The sequence below is a fragment of the Gossypium arboreum genome, chromosome 3, assembly GCF_025698485.1.
Source record: "Gossypium arboreum isolate Shixiya-1 chromosome 3, ASM2569848v2, whole genome shotgun sequence".
Classification (NCBI taxonomy): Eukaryota; Viridiplantae; Streptophyta; class Magnoliopsida; order Malvales; family Malvaceae; genus Gossypium; species Gossypium arboreum.
Window position 1 is genome coordinate 139144064 of NC_069072.1, and position 15419 is coordinate 139159482.

A 15419-nucleotide genomic window follows, 5' to 3' on the forward strand; every position below is an offset into this window, starting at 1 on the left:
AATGGAAACATTATATAAACTCTTTACTGAAAAATATTGTATTGATTTGCTTATGTAAAATGCTAAAATTTTTATAATTAAATTGAGTCTAGTTTCAAAAACAACAAATAGATTTTAATTTGAAATTTGTAGGTCAATATATAAGTAATTTAGAGACTGCTACTCAAGTAAACAGGCTTGTTAAGAGTATATGTGTAATTAATTTTTAAAAATTAACTAAAAATTAATTAATGAGAAATTTAATTTTACAGGTAATAAAAATATTTTTATAGAAAAATTAATCAATACGTAATTAATAAAATAACCAGTTAAAATTAATTTAATAAGGAATTTTAATGTTAATAAAAATAATTAAAAAGTAATTTGTCTTTTAACAATGATTGAATCATTAATTTTTGAATTTTAAATCAGCAATAGAACCCAACAATTCAATTTAAATATAAAGTCTCGATTTAATTTTTTCTCTTTTAGTTAGTATATTTTAATATATTATTCTTTTAGAAGTTTTAAATACAAATAAAACGTTGAAACAATTATAAAATAAATATGAAATTTTACATCGAACAATTTAAATTTTATTAATTAGAATTTATTTTATCAATTCAAATATAAAAATAAAATTTAACTTTTTATTCAATATTTAATTATCAATTTAGGAATTTCACTTTAATAAGAAATTTAATGTTAATAGTAATCATAATATATTCTGAAAATATTTCATAATTTTACTTTAATATGGATTTTAATATCAATGGAAATATATATTTAATTAATAGTTTATTTTAATTAAAAATTAATTGTATAAATTATCAAGCAATTTGCAATTTTAAAATCGCTACTTTTATGCACATTATCTAAAACCAGAATTAGAAAAATAAAGAAAAACAAGGGAGTATCAGACTCTTGATTTCCTAACTCATAATTTTTTGTTTTTCGGTCCACTAACCTTTATTATCTTCTTTCCATCACCCTAATTTGTAATTTCAGGAAGAAAAAAAAAAAAAAAAGGAAAAAGTCACTCGTCAGGTGGCATAAGCTGAAGGCTACAATATAATGATATTCCATATCGTGATTCTAAGCAATAGTAGCAGAAGAAAATGTGAAAAAAGCGAAAAAAAATCTATACTTGGCAATTGGAGTTTTTTTTTTTGGCAATTAGAGTTGAAATGTTGGATAAATACTGATAAATATATATACATATTTTTTTTTGGAAATAAATTGACAAAAATCAAGCAATGAACAAGATATCATCAACGTCCCTAATAGGTGGAGCAGTGGTAGTGGCCATGGCGGTAGGATTGTACCTTGGCGTAGCGAAAAGAGGCTTACCTCCTGAAGGACTTGGAATGGGTTTGTGGAGGAAAATAAAAAGGAAGAAGAAGCCATTGCGCGTGTATATGGACGGTTGTTTCGACATGATGCATTATGGTCACTGCAATGCCCTCCGTCAAGCTCGTGCGGTAGGCGACCAATTGGTGGTGGGGGTAGTTAGCGATGCGGAAATCATTGCAAACAAAGGCCCTCCTGTAACTCCCATGCATGAAAGGTATAGGATTGATATATATGTATATACATACATGAGTGGTCGATTCATTTTTTTTCAATTCATTCACCCATTCATTCATTTTTGTTGTGAATTAAGGATGATAATGGTAAAGGCGGTGAAGTGGGTGGATGAGGTCATTTCTGATGCGCCGTATGCAATCACCGAAGATTTCATGAAGAAGCTGTTCGATGAATACAAGATGGACTACATTATTCACGGCGATGACCCTTGTGTTCTTCCCGATGGAACTGATGCTTATGCTGTTGCTAAGAAGGCTGGTCGTTTTAGGCAGATTAAGCGCACCGAAGGCATCTCTAGCACTGACATTGTCGGTCAGTTTAAGCATTTCCATGAATTTTAATAAAAGATCCATGGATGCTTTCTAATGTATTGCCTTGAATTCATTGTTCCTAACAGGCCGAATGCTTCTTTGTGTAAGAGAAAGATCAGTTAGTGACAGTCATAATCATTCCTCTCTACAAAGACAATTCAGTCACGGGCACAGCCAAAAATTGGATGGTGGATCTGGATCTAGATCTGGAACTCGCGTATCTCATTTTCTACCAACATCCCGCAGAATCGTGCAATTTTCAAACGGAAAGGTATGCATAACCTCAGCTCTCCTCATATATATATATATATATATATATATATATATATATTGTTTGTTTCAGTTGCATTTTTCTAGTTTTAGAAAAATTTGATCCAAGAGTTCAGGTCTCCATCTAGGTAGTGTAGAAAAAGAAATAAACATTCAAGTTAGTAACGCTATTTGGAACTCAAAATTTTAACAAGTTTCCATAATATTTTTACAAAATGGATATGAAGAGGCCCAAAGTAACATTTTGTTTTGAAACCTACTTGATCTTGAAATGAATCATGATAACTAGTGCATTGCAGAAATGTTGGATGCATGTACCATGGGATTCTGCTCATCTATATTTTTGTCGGATAAAAAATTAAAAAAAGAATTGCATTTTCTGTGATAGCTATCTCTACTCTTTTCATCTATTTTATCTTCTCTATGCCTTCTATATGGAAAAAAGAATCCTTAAATTCTTGACATTTGATTGTTGGCAGTGTTTGGCATCCATTCAAGCAGAATTATATAAATTTCTCTACTGCTTGTTGTAGGGCCCCGGACCAAACGCTCACATTGTTTATATAGATGGTGCATTTGATCTTTTCCATGCTGGACATGTTGAGGTACGTTATGTCATATTCGTTGTTGTTTTTTACATGGTGATTTTGTCGCCGGAGAGAAAGAAAATAAAGAAAAAGTCACTAAATCTATGCTATATTAGATTCTGCGTGTTGCCCGAGAACTGGGAGATTTTCTTCTCGTTGGCACCCACAATGATCAAACTATCAGGTAAATTTACTCTCTTGCATTTTAATTTATTCCTCTTTTTAACTTGTTATTGCAGTATTTTTCTTTTTGGAATGAACTTTTAAAAAGTGATTCTTACATAAAGTTTTATTTTCTTTTAAAAAAAATTGTTGTTTTTGAAATTTCTTTATTTTTATTTTTATGTTTTATATTTTATCTTTGATTCTAAGAAACGGTAATGATATTTTCTTATTATAAATACTTTTCAAAATCATGTATTACATTTAAGTAGATTATATATTTATTGTGTTACTTATCCTACATCATTCAAAGCTTAAAGATATAGAAGTTGACTAAGCTCAACCTCATCAAAAGCTTAACTTTAGCCTTGTCGAGCATCGTGCTACATAAAATAAGCCCATATAATTCTCAGAAGACATATAAGGAAGACTCCTGTCAACACTCATCAATCCATCACCTTCCATTCCAGGCTCAATGTTACTACATTACTCCGCCTAATCACCATATTATTGCAACCCGCTAGTCTATCCTTTATAGCTATGGAGTAACGTGTTTAATTTTCACCATCCAAGCAACCTCCCTCAATAAATACTTACTCCAACATCTTAGTAGCGGTAGATATAAGAACTCGACAATTTATTATTTTGACCACCCTGCAAAAATCCTCTCTCAACTTCTATATACATATTAGGCTTTTATCCTGGTTGTTTGCACTTTGTGAACCACCACTATAGTTTGCCCAAACACGTTGTATAACTTATTTTTTATAATAATTGGTGCTGCGAAAAAATAAAAAAAATTACATCTCTACTACTTTATTATAATCAAGAAAAATAATACCAAGATGTCATCTATTATCAACACCAAGTTGAAACCAAGGTCAAAATGATGTTGTAAAATTTGATTATCCATCATTTCCACAATTTCAACTATAGAGCAACAAGCATTACATTCCTTTTTCCCACCACCTTGACAAATCATCATGATGAAGGGTATTGTCGAGATTTAGGAGTGGGAGAAGATTCTAGTCTTAAAGTCCGATAGTATAGGGAGATGCAAGCCCAAAATGAGTTTCTTTATGCTCAAATCCAAAAATGTGCCCTAGAAAGTTCCATGAGGGACAAAAAGCTAGCAACCGAGAAAGGACGAACAATGGGGCCGAATATGATCTCCAGGATGCTAGCATAGCCTTGATTCAGAGGGTAACCAAACTATTGTGCCAAATGAAGGGAAAATAAAGCTAAAATAGTTGAAATTGTTTAAATACCTTACAAGGAACATTCTTAGCGAGAGTAGGGAAATATTAAAGACCCCACCTCCCATAGGTCTAATCCATGAAAAAGGAAGTATATATATATAGCTGAGCGCTTATATCACAAAGATGTAGGACATGCTACGAACAACTGCTTAAACTTAAAGGATGCTATTAAAGTACTTGTAGAAGGGACAGTTGGAACGGTTCATAGAGCAAACACCTTATCCCCAAAAGAAGGGACAGGGGAGATATCCCAGTAAAAAGAATCTTAGAAGTGTCAAAATATCGGTGCAGAAAGGGGAAACTCTGTTGATTCTAGCACATAACCACCACTCCTTCAAAATAAACATAAAAGGGGGGAGGACGAATAAGGAATACCCTTCAAAATAAAATGTGTGCAAGCTTTGTAGGAAGAAAAAGATCTTGAATGGCTCATAGATACACATTTCTCTTTTAAATGCAAAAGGAGAACACCTTGCTATGCCGAGTAAGGTAATGTTATGAATAAGCCAAGGCATTCAAAGAAAGACTGTATTATATATCATGCAGTGCTAAACGAGGTACTCATCGCCCTATCATGAATCTACATGAAAGAAGCTTAAGTGTTTTAGCTTGTCGCTATGTGGATGAGGTGATAATCGGTGCTCCATTGGAAGTGTCTAAAGACATGGTTAGTACTATTCTTTGGTTAATTTGTTAAGACTTCATTTTTTTTTTTAAAGTAGTATATGCCGGTTTATAATATCTTTATTTTGATTCTGGTGGCATTTAAATATTGAACTACATTAAAGGAAAAGGCTTTGATGAATTCTATGAAATTTTTAGGGCTTTTTTCTTGTTTTTTTAAGTGTTTTAACTTAAATTAGAATGATTATGAAAGGTCCACTTATTAAAATTTTACTAATATGTCACATTATATTTATACTAAATTAATTTATACTATTTTTTAACTCTTATTAATAAAAAATCGTAATATCTAAACTTAAACCCTAAATAAATAAAACTAAATCCTCAAATTCTAAACTTTTAAATTTTAAAATCCTAAATTTTAATTCTAATTCTAACTCTAATCCTAAATCCTAAATATTAAATTTCTAAATATTATATTCTAAGTATTATTTTACTATTATTATTAGTTAATATTAATTAATTAACACAAAAAACTATACTTAGAGTTAAACTATTATTAACAGAGAATTGATCTAGTGTTAAAAGTGTACAAGGCAGTAATTAAAAACTTTTAAAAAAAATATGATGCGCCATATTATTAATAGACATCTAAAAGATGACTTTTTAAGATGACCTTAATATAGTTAAAACATTGTATGGAATTGCATTTTAGCTAAATTATTGCTTTACACTTTTAAACTAATGTTTGTTTTATGAAAATCTAAGAAATTGCCCCATAATTTTTCTTTCACCACAATCTTGCACTTGCAGATCACAACTTTTAATATATCATTAGTTGTCCATGGAACAGTGGCAGAGAGCAGTGATTTTCAGAAGGTGACGAAGTTTAAAACTTGTTGATCATGACGAGTGATTAGAATGGCTAAGTTACATTATTTCATGTCATGCAGGAAAAAGATAACCCTTATGATGTTCCAATTAGTATGGGAATTTTCAAAGTTTTAGAAAGCCCGCTCGACATTACAACTACCACAATAATTAAGAGGATTGTAGCAAATCATAAAGCTTACCAGGTTCACTTTATTATAGTCATGCTATTTGTGACTGAATCTTCTACTTTAAACCGTCTTTCAAGTGAGTTATGAAGTGGACTATAAGGCCATAGGAAGGTTTGTGCTGAAAGTGCTTATAAGATATGTTTCCGTTCTGCAGAAACGTAATGAGAAGAAGGTTGCAAGTGAGAAAAGATATTATGACAATAAAACTTATGTTTCCAGCGACTGATTACATGTGTGGTCTGCCCCACCTATTTTATTTTGCAAAAGTAAAAGCTAATTAATTAGTACTAACATCAAGATTGAGCATCCATTTCCCCTACATCACATGCTACCTTTGTTATTCAAATATTTGTAAAATTTGTGTCACTCTATTGTTTTATTATAATATTATACTCTTTTCTTCGCTATACTCTCTAATTTTTATTAAATTAAATTAAATTTTAATTTTTAAATTATTTAAGTTTCGTTTGAATTACAAAAGAATAAAAAGAGTTTGGTTGTTAAGTATTTTATTGATAATTATAACTAATTTATTAAAAAGTATTAAAATTCATCTTTATTGAGGGATAAACGGGTTAGTCCCAAAAATAGATAATTATAATTGTATCCCTTTATAAATTATAAATTTATATGTGGTCAAAATTCATTTTACCTCTCTAAATGAATATATATATGTTTAGTCCTTTTAAAAATATAGATTAATAAATGATACAATTATATCTTCACCTCTTTGTATATTTAATATATTTGCATTTATTTATGTTGTGTTAGATTTTATTTTTGCGTTGCATTTAATTATTTTAATATTGTTATGTAGGAATTCATTAATGTTTCAATTTGTTATTATTATACAATTTATATAAAAAAAATTGATGTGTGATACACAATGATTTGATTTAAAATTTGGTTTAGAGAAAATAAATTATTATTTAAATATTTTATTTTTAAACTTATAGTTATAAAGTGTATATTTAAAATGGTTGGAACTCATGTTAACATATCAATATCCATTTATAATCCTCGTGGCCAGGAAAAATTAAATAATTTATTTTATTTAGAGTTCATATTCAATTCTCTAGTAATTTTTTGATAAATTAGGTTTTTATTCTTAGAGAATATACTTAAATGAGTTAGTCTATAATTATTCTCAAGTTTGTTCACATTATTTAAATTATTAACTTGGTTCACATTATGTAGAAGGATCCAACAAACCATATTTATTTTGTTTTTAAGTCTGCTGTGTTTTAATCTTTTTAAAGATTTTTTTATTTATCTCATGTTTTATATAATTTATTATATATTTTTAGTTTAATTTTAAATTTACTTACTTAAAATATTAAAATAGTTAATATTTAATATAAATAAATTATATTAATTTATAATATCTTTTACAATCCTAAACAAAGTCAAATATATAAATCTAGTCATTTATAAAAGTTAGGTATAATGGTAAGGCATATTACATTATTAACGAGAGACCTAAATAGAAAGATGAAAATTTGACTGGGAGATTTTATTGTTGGGAGGAACATTCATTAAATCTAAATATAAATCATAAAACATATATGCAGAATGTCAAATAAAAGTTTAGTTTTCAAAATAAAATTTTAATATTAAATAAATATGAATTTATTTCGATTCTAACATAAAATTAATTTATTAATTGAGTTTTTAAGAAGTAATACGTGAAAATAATAAATTTACATGATATTTCAGTATATAATAATATATTTATTGCATCATATTTTAAAAATAATATAACTTAATTTAATAAACTTAACAAAAATTATTTAATGATTAATGAACTTTTAATATTAAAAAAAATACAATGATAAAAAATACCAAATTAAAATTCAGTTATCGATACCAAATTAAAATTCATAACTGTGGCATGCGGAATATAACCTATTAATTAATTAGCATGGAATTGGAATGGAAGGGTGTCCTCGCCTGGCCTCCAGGCAGAAGCAGTGAGCAAACAAAGGTCTTTCCAACCAAGCTTGAGGGCGCCATTGTCCTCAACCAAAGTATAACCATGAGATGGGAACATGCCTAAGAGCAGGGTGGCCTGCGTCGCGGCATTGCCAGCAAGGGATATACCCTTGAACCCACACTGCTGCAGCTTCTCCCTCCAATTATGAAATTTCATGGAACCTCCTCCTAAAGCCAGAACATTTCGTATCTCCTTCGATAGTAGCTGCTGCTCCACCACGTGCCTCTCCTCGCTCTCTTCCCCGTAGCTTGCCCCTAGTGAATCAAATACCGCTGAGTAGTAGTGTATGGCTTCCACAAACCTTCCCAAAAATGGTCCTTCCTGCCTCCTCAAGTCCTGTTCTACTACCGTCACTACTTTGGGTGCCAACCTGATCATGAATCATCATCATCAGTAGCTTCCTCTTCTTCAAACACATTCATTTTTTATTACACAAATTAACTGATTAAATGTGTAGTTATTCATGCTTGGATGAATGAAAACTAATTAATTTAGATTAGTAAAACTAGATTTCAGATAGAGAGGACAAACAGAGCTAAGGTCTATTATTATTCTTATTTATAAGTTATTGTAGTAGTAGTAGACTTGTACTGATGGATTCAGAGCATAGAAGACCAATTTTTATTTCTAATCAACGTCTCTCCTTCCATCTAAAAAATTTATGGCAATAATAAACTTGTAGGGTTAAAAGAAAAAGCAACTTGAGTTGCGTGTATTTGTGGATCGGAGTGCATTCGATGCGTATAGTTATATACTTATATGTCAACAATATCATGTTTTCTGTGTTAACTAAACCATGAAACTAAAATATGACTGTCTACTTAGTGCCTACTTTAGGAAATTCATGCAAGCAAGAGCCAAAGGTCAAGGACTAAGGGCGTCATTTTGTCACCTTCGCAAGAGCCACAGCGTGTTGGTATCTGAACCAGTCACGTCGTAAAGAGAGTGCTGCAGCCAGTGAACTGCTACTGCCTCCGTCTTGCTAACCTTGAGTCTCTCGGGTTCCAGATTCCCCACCTTATCCGCCACCGGGTAAAATTGGAAGGGGAGCCCCAGTTTGTCGGCGAAATCAGATAGACGTTTACCGGTTGCCTCCAGGGCCTCCAAGGAGGTTCCCAACCCCGTGAGGCGCACGTGCGGCGGCCCGCCTGGTCTTGAGGCCAGTATGTGAAACAGCCCTGGCCACTGCAGGCCTTGCATTATGTCGAGATCTATGATGTGCACTCTCTCCTCCCTTTCGAACGCCTCTTGTATGGCCTGATTGGCTGTGAAATGCGAGAACTTGACGAATGGACTTATCCCGTTGAACACCTGGAATGCCGACACTATCTTTTGGGTATGGCTCTGTGACTGTGGATTCGGTGGAAGCGTAGCGCATATTCCCAGGCATGAGCTCAATAGCCTTGCTGACATAGCCTCTGAGAAATACGCTGCCACGCGCTGAGCAGACGTCCCAAATGGCGTTGACAGTTGCGACAGCTCTAACAGCATCCTATTTGCTTCCTCAAATTTATTAACTGAAACCGCCTCAGCACACTGCAGGAGTAAGGTCAAGAGGTGCAATCCTTCTTCGTCTCTCTTTTGCTGCCGTATCTCCTCTTTCCTGTCTCTGGCGCTGCATGCTTGGACTATTTGAAAAGTGGACGTGGGCGTTGTGCAAGCAGTCGTCGAGGGAGTAGTCTTCTCAACTGGGGAAGGGTTTTCTTCTGGAACTGGAAGCGGCTGCTGCAACCGAGTCTGTTGGTGATGAGGAGGTGTCTGACATAGGGAAAGAACCGGTGGTGTAGTCGCAGAAGGGCTACTGCTAATCTGATTGTGATGCTGGTGTTGGGTAGCGACTGCGCTGTTAGAAACGGAGAGTGGATTTATCTCCCAGTTCAAGTACTGGCTCATGGAACAAGATTCGGGCAAAGAGCAGTTAGGAAGGCTACCTAGGGCGGGGTCCAAGTTAAAAGTGAGTCCAGAGGAGCCTTGCTGCTGACTATGGTTCCTCTGCAACAAGGATGCCTCGCCCTCCTTACTTCTCCTTTCAACTGGATCCACTAGAGAGCGAAGCCTGTACTCCAGGAGCGTAGCGAGGTTCGGGTTGCAAGGGTAGATGATCTCCCGGACGTTGTGGATGATTTGAGAAATGGAGACGTTAGACGAGGTGTGGATGAGATCCCTTATGACACCGTCAATCCACACTGTAGCTGAAGTGTCATCCATCGAATTAGAGATCGGAGATATAATAACTGAGTCTGAGGCAGTAGTTGCGGTGACGGAGTTTCGGTTTCTGTCCGTTGGTGGAAATAAAGGCAAACCCGAGAAACCACAGATAGCCGGGGGGTGAGGTTTACTAGTGGAAATGGTATCGATGCAAGTAAAAGTAGAAGTGGTTGTAGATAAAACAGCAGGCCCGCCTGACGTCACGGCGATGAAGTTTGCAGAAGGAAAAATGGCGGTATTCATCTTGATAGTGGAGTGGTTGAGGAGTGGATTAGATGATGCTGGCGCTGGCAAGAAAGAGCAAACCGTGTTGTTATCAGGCTCAGGCTCTGAGGCAAGGGTGCGGCGAGGGAACCTTTGGTTGTCAGCAATCTCAGAAGCCATTCTCTTCCTCATCATTTTCCCATCTGATGTATTGTTTGCTACTGCTACTGGGTGTCCTCGGCTGTTGCTGCTGCCATTGATTTCACTATGATTTTCATCTACCAAATCAGAAGCGCCCATGGCCCATCAACTACAACTCTTTGTACAACTGGAGGGGATGCTTGCTAGCTTATGGAGGGATATGGGTATGTACCTTATAATATTAAACCAGAAGCAGATGGGAGCATAAGTAGGAGCATCCAAACAGAAAACGGTACCAAAACTAGGACAGCGGCTTCGGGATTCCTCTCTAATCTTACCACCACCTTCTACGTTAGTTAGGCCTAGACCTCTTGTTATATAGTATATAATAAAAACTTTTCTTGCTCTTTTGATTTCTTGTCATCTTCAATCAAATTAATAATTTAATGCTTCAAGTACGCCGTAGCCATGCTTTTTGGATGCTTGAAAGTTTTGATTACAGTAGAGAAAAGAAATAAAGAAACTACAAAAAGCAAGAAGCAAGGGAGCGGTGGTGGGTGGCGGTTAGCTAAGCGTCCTGATGTGGATGAATTTATTGCCAGTACTGGATATTAATTATTAAGAATGGAACATGCTAACTTAATATTCATGAATGATGGTATAACATGTTTATTCTTGAATTAATTAATTAATTCATTAAAATCGGTGCTAAAGCGAAAAAAGAGAGGTAAACTCAGGGAGAGAATAAACTAAAGAGAGGAATTAGGAGCAGGTAAGATGATGGGCTGTCAAAGTAGAGAAAACAAGAAAAGAAGCAAGCAAGCAAAAGACTGACTTTGGGATTGGTGGAGCTGGGGATGATAGCTTCAGCCTGTTTTGCTATTCGTCGTCTCCTGTTTGACGTCTTGCAACGACCAGTTCTATGAATCTATGCCCTCCCCCCTTACAAGCATAGCACAGCAGGCACACTACACCATACCACACCGCGCACACAATTTCTCGCCTTTTTTTTTTTTTTTTGAATATATATTTTTTCAAATTGATTACCATCTGCGCACAGTGAATCCTTCTGAAATATTTACAATTAATTTCTGTATATGCATATAAAACGAGAGCTACTTCGAAGGGAAGTCCTTTCAACATTGTATAACATGCTTGGCTTATTACTCTATAATTAATTCACGTTGCATTGATTGTGTTGTCTAGCAAGTGTTTCGTCCAAACAATAATTAAGAGCTACCTAGCTATGGATATCTGTATCTGGTCTGCAACTTTGAAAAAAAAAAAAAAAAAGAGGCATGGGAAGTAATACGTGAGCGATGTTGATATAGCCCAATTTGGCAAATTAAAATCAAGCCTGTTGCTGGTTTCTCCTTAATTAGGTAGTTAACTAGCTAGCTAGCTTTTATTCAACCCTGAAACCAATGTGAGAAATGAATGCATGCATGCATGCATTTTCGTCAATTTCCCCAAACCAATCTATTATTTTTATCTTATTTGTTCCCACTTTAAACACGCATCTTTATTAATAATTTTATCTCTTTCTTTTCAGTAATTTTCATCGGAGTACTCCATAACATAGAGTTAGTAGCAAATTTGGGTTGTTAAATTGCGGAATTGCCATTTGCGAAGAATAATAAGGCAGAACTACAGACTACTTACTCGCTAGGTTCTTGGATAGACAGGTCCGGTAAAAATAAAAATAATGGTGGCAGCAAGATTAAATAGTGATGTAATAAGATTGAATACTGGATTAATTATAAAATATATAAATCTATTATTAATAAAATTTTAATCATGAATTGTTAGATAAAAATCATCTGTAGTAAGCAGGTGAGCTTGGAAAATTCAATGACAGTCAATTATCAACGACAAAACACAACACAAGATGGTTAGAGATTTCTATTTATACTTCACAAATGAACGAAATAAATAAGCTATCTTTTTGAAAGCTGAAGTCCAAGTCTGATTCCAGCTATGAGTTGAGGCTGAGCCCACTCAAACAAACAACAGTTGATGCCAAATCCCCAACAATCGAGTATCCAATGATGAAGGACAATACCAATGCAACAGGTTTTCTTTTTGTTTGCGTGCGTCTTGTTGTGTCAGTTTAACAGATAAACGATGTACAGTGACAATATAAAGTTAACACGCAAAAAGTCGCTTAGCTTGGCTTGACGACAACCCTTTTAGTTTTCCCTTAATTTAATAACCTTAGAGAAATGAAGTAAGAAGAAAGAGGTAGAGTTTGTTCAGGTTTTCGACCTATTAGCTTAGCCTTAAATGGTTTGGTTTGATTTGGGCAAAAGAATCCAAAATTAGATAATCGCAGAGCGGATAGAAACATCCCTCGCATTTGACAACAAAAATGGGAATGAATTCAAAGTAATTAATCTACATACAATAACTTCTTCTTTTTTTATAATTTTATGTAAAGTTAATAACTTTAAGGTTAACAAGTAAAGGACAAAAGGGAAGGCAAAGCAGTATTGTTGTCGAGGGGGAGAAGGAACTAACCGTCAACACCAGGCCAGTGGTTTTGGCAGTTCCCAAAACTTAAAACCTAGTGTTTGACATTTTGCGAAAACAAAATGACATTTTGTATTCAACCTTACTTCGAGCATCGATTTTAAAAACAAGCTATTAAAAACAAAATAAAAAACTGCAGAAAGCTTAATTTGTAAAAAAATATATAGTGAAAATATCAAATTTAAAAATTTTTAGTATTTGTGATTGTTATAAGAAGTTGCAATGTCAAAACCTTTTTAACATGATAAAAGTTCAAGATTTTGAGAATAATTAAATAATTTTATTTTCTTCATCTTTAATTTCAGTCATAAAAATAAAAATAAAAGATTTTGTTGGATTCTGATGTAGTTATTTGATCATTAATGCATGTGATATTTTGAATAAATTGATTACTAAAATTTCATTCTTAAAATTACTGCTTTTTTTTTTATATTTGTCCCTCATTGATTTTTAGATGAAGAGCAAAATGTAAATATAAATATTGACTCTTTGATTACCTAATGTTAATTAGTATCAAGTTATACATGTGGTCAGATTATAATGCAAGAAGACAACTTATAGTAGTAAGTAATTTAAACACTTTGAAGAATCAAAATCGAGTAAATTGATTCAACATAATATTATGTTGCCCAACTGGTTTGTTTTTCCTCATTATTGAATTTTTTGAATTTGGTGTTATTGCAATTTAGTCCCTTGGATTATAATTTAGTATAAGTCCATTTGTTTTATAATTTGTAATACTATACGTTGCTTCGTTATTAGCCAGGTAGACTCCTTGTTGCATGTTTAATCTTTGTTAATTCATTGTATCACTCGATCTCCTTTCGGTCGATCTTTATAATATTTCGTATGTTCTGTTGTAATACTATAAATATTATAATAGAACTATCACACTTGCAGTAAAAGTCACTCTTTAATTCTCTATATTTTGTATCTATTACAACTGACTTGCCACACTTGGAATAAGATCAGTGAGTCGATATCAAGTGACTATTGGCTCTAGACAGTGGTAGACAGTTAAGCATATACTCAAGTATTGACAGAAAATAATGATTATATGCTTGTATATTCTGGAAGGGACTTAACTTCCTTTGGTTATACAAACTTTGACTTCCAAATGTGTACGGAGTTAAGGAAATCGACATCGAGTTGTGTATTTATCCTTGTAGAAGAACCATAGTGTGGATAAATGTTAAAAAGATTTCTATTCTAACTTCATTGTGGAGGTTGTATATGTGGGGGTCAATTTTTATGCAACAAAAAAACAATCCAGCTTCAAAAGTTCTTAACAGATCTTAAAGTAATTTCTGGTATGGAAAAAACAATCATATTGTATTGTTACAATAGTGCGGCAATAACTAATACTAAGGAGACAAGGAATCATAAACGAACAAAACACAATAATCGTAAGTATCATATTATACAAGAGACGATTGTAGACGGAATAGTGGATGTAGTTAAAGTTGCATCTGAGGAATGAGGACAACCTTGTGGATTTATTTACCAAGAATCTAGTGGCTAGGAGTTTCAAGAAACATGTAAAGGGAATGAGTATACGAAATATGAATCATCTACTTTACTAGGGCAAGTAGGAGATTATTGAAATCTAATGCCCTTGGTGTAGCTATTTTGATATAGATGTGGATGGGGTAAATTTATTAAATTTCATTTGCAAAATGTGTCAATTTTCAAATTTGGAAAATCAATCAACTTGCGACAACTTTTTGGAAGGGATTCAGGCATTTCTGGGTTGAGATGCCTTATGGCATTCAAATATCCATCTCTTAACTTCGAAATGCACTTTGAATCACTCGATTACGAGTTCGAGAGCTCAAGTTATGACTGTTTTAGGGAAGACTACACGAGTAGAATTTCTAGACGGGATTATTATGGAATTTACAAGTTTCGAGTTTAAACCATATTAGGTTAGACTTTTAGGCTTAATTTTTATTATATATGAGCCCGATATTGTATTTATTAGGTTTTATTATTTTATTATTTATTTATTCCAAATTTTGGATATATTTTTAAGTATTTTAAGTTATTAAGAGTTTTATATTTCTTAGTCAATAAGAAAATTTAGTTTAAAACAACTTCTTGTTTTAGATTAATTAGAGTTTTGGTATATTTGAGAGTTTCATTTGGATGTACTTAGCTAACCTCATTAGGGACACAATGGTTTTCATTAATATAGTTTTCAACTCTCTGGGAGTTAGTTTCTTTGTACATTAATAAAATTTCATTGTTAAAATTATTATCTTTTGTACATTTGTTCTCAACGGTTTTTGTGTATAAGTAAATATTGGCTCATCGAGTATATAATGTTTACTAATATCAAGTTGCATCATGTGATTAAATTATAATACGAGAAGACAACTTATATTAGTAGGTAATCTAAACGACTCATAGTCTGAAGAATCAAAATTTAACACATTGATTCAAGGGACTATCATGTTGTCTATTAAATCCAATTAGGAAGATATATTGTCTTAGTTATCAGAACT

The 15419-nt window shown here is 33.1% G+C and overlaps 2 protein-coding genes across 2 annotated transcripts; one reads left to right on the top strand and one right to left on the bottom strand.

Annotated features, from left to right (window-relative positions):
• Positions 1-1215: 1215 nt before the first annotated feature.
• Positions 1216-6247, top strand: LOC108475131 (ethanolamine-phosphate cytidylyltransferase). The gene is made up of 9 exons (XM_017777126.2): positions 1216-1546; positions 1643-1878; positions 1964-2148; positions 2681-2752; positions 2851-2918; positions 4702-4822; positions 5593-5658; positions 5733-5855; positions 5995-6247. The coding sequence occupies exons 1-9, from the start codon at positions 1236-1238 to the stop codon at positions 6064-6066; spliced, it is 1254 nt and encodes a 417-aa protein (XP_017632615.1). The 5' UTR covers positions 1216-1235; the 3' UTR covers positions 6067-6247.
• A 1379-nt stretch (positions 6248-7626) lies between these two features.
• LOC108475132 (protein SCARECROW-like) lies at positions 7627-10733 on the bottom strand. Its single transcript, XM_053026408.1, has 2 exons — positions 8726-10733; positions 7627-8203 (listed from the first exon to the last, which is right to left on the bottom strand). Exons 1-2 carry the CDS (start codon positions 10543-10545, stop codon positions 7753-7755), a joined length of 2271 nt encoding a protein of 756 aa, XP_052882368.1. The 5' UTR covers positions 10546-10733; the 3' UTR covers positions 7627-7752.
• Between the last annotated feature and the right edge of the window lie 4686 nt (positions 10734-15419).

What these genes read in the sequence shown, in the direction of transcription:
- LOC108475131 (XM_017777126.2), top strand. Translation starts at nt 1,236, where the DNA reads ATGAACAAGATATCATCAACGTCCCTAATAGGTGGAGCAGTGGTAGTG. An exon ending in TGCAATTTTCAAACGGAAAG is followed by an intron (nt 2,149 to 2,680) that starts GTATGCATAACC and finishes TGCTTGTTGTAG; the next exon opens with GGCCCCGGACCAAACGCTCA. An exon ending in CACAATGATCAAACTATCAG is followed by an intron (nt 2,919 to 4,701) that starts GTAAATTTACTC and finishes TATATCATGCAG; the next exon opens with TGCTAAACGAGGTACTCATC.
- LOC108475132 (XM_053026408.1), bottom strand. Translation starts at nt 10,545, where the DNA reads ATGGGCGCTTCTGATTTGGTAGATGAAAATCATAGTGAAATCAATGGC. An exon ending in ACGCTGTGGCTCTTGCGAAG is followed by an intron (nt 8,204 to 8,725) that starts GTGACAAAATGA and finishes ATTCATGATCAG; the next exon opens with GTTGGCACCCAAAGTAGTGA.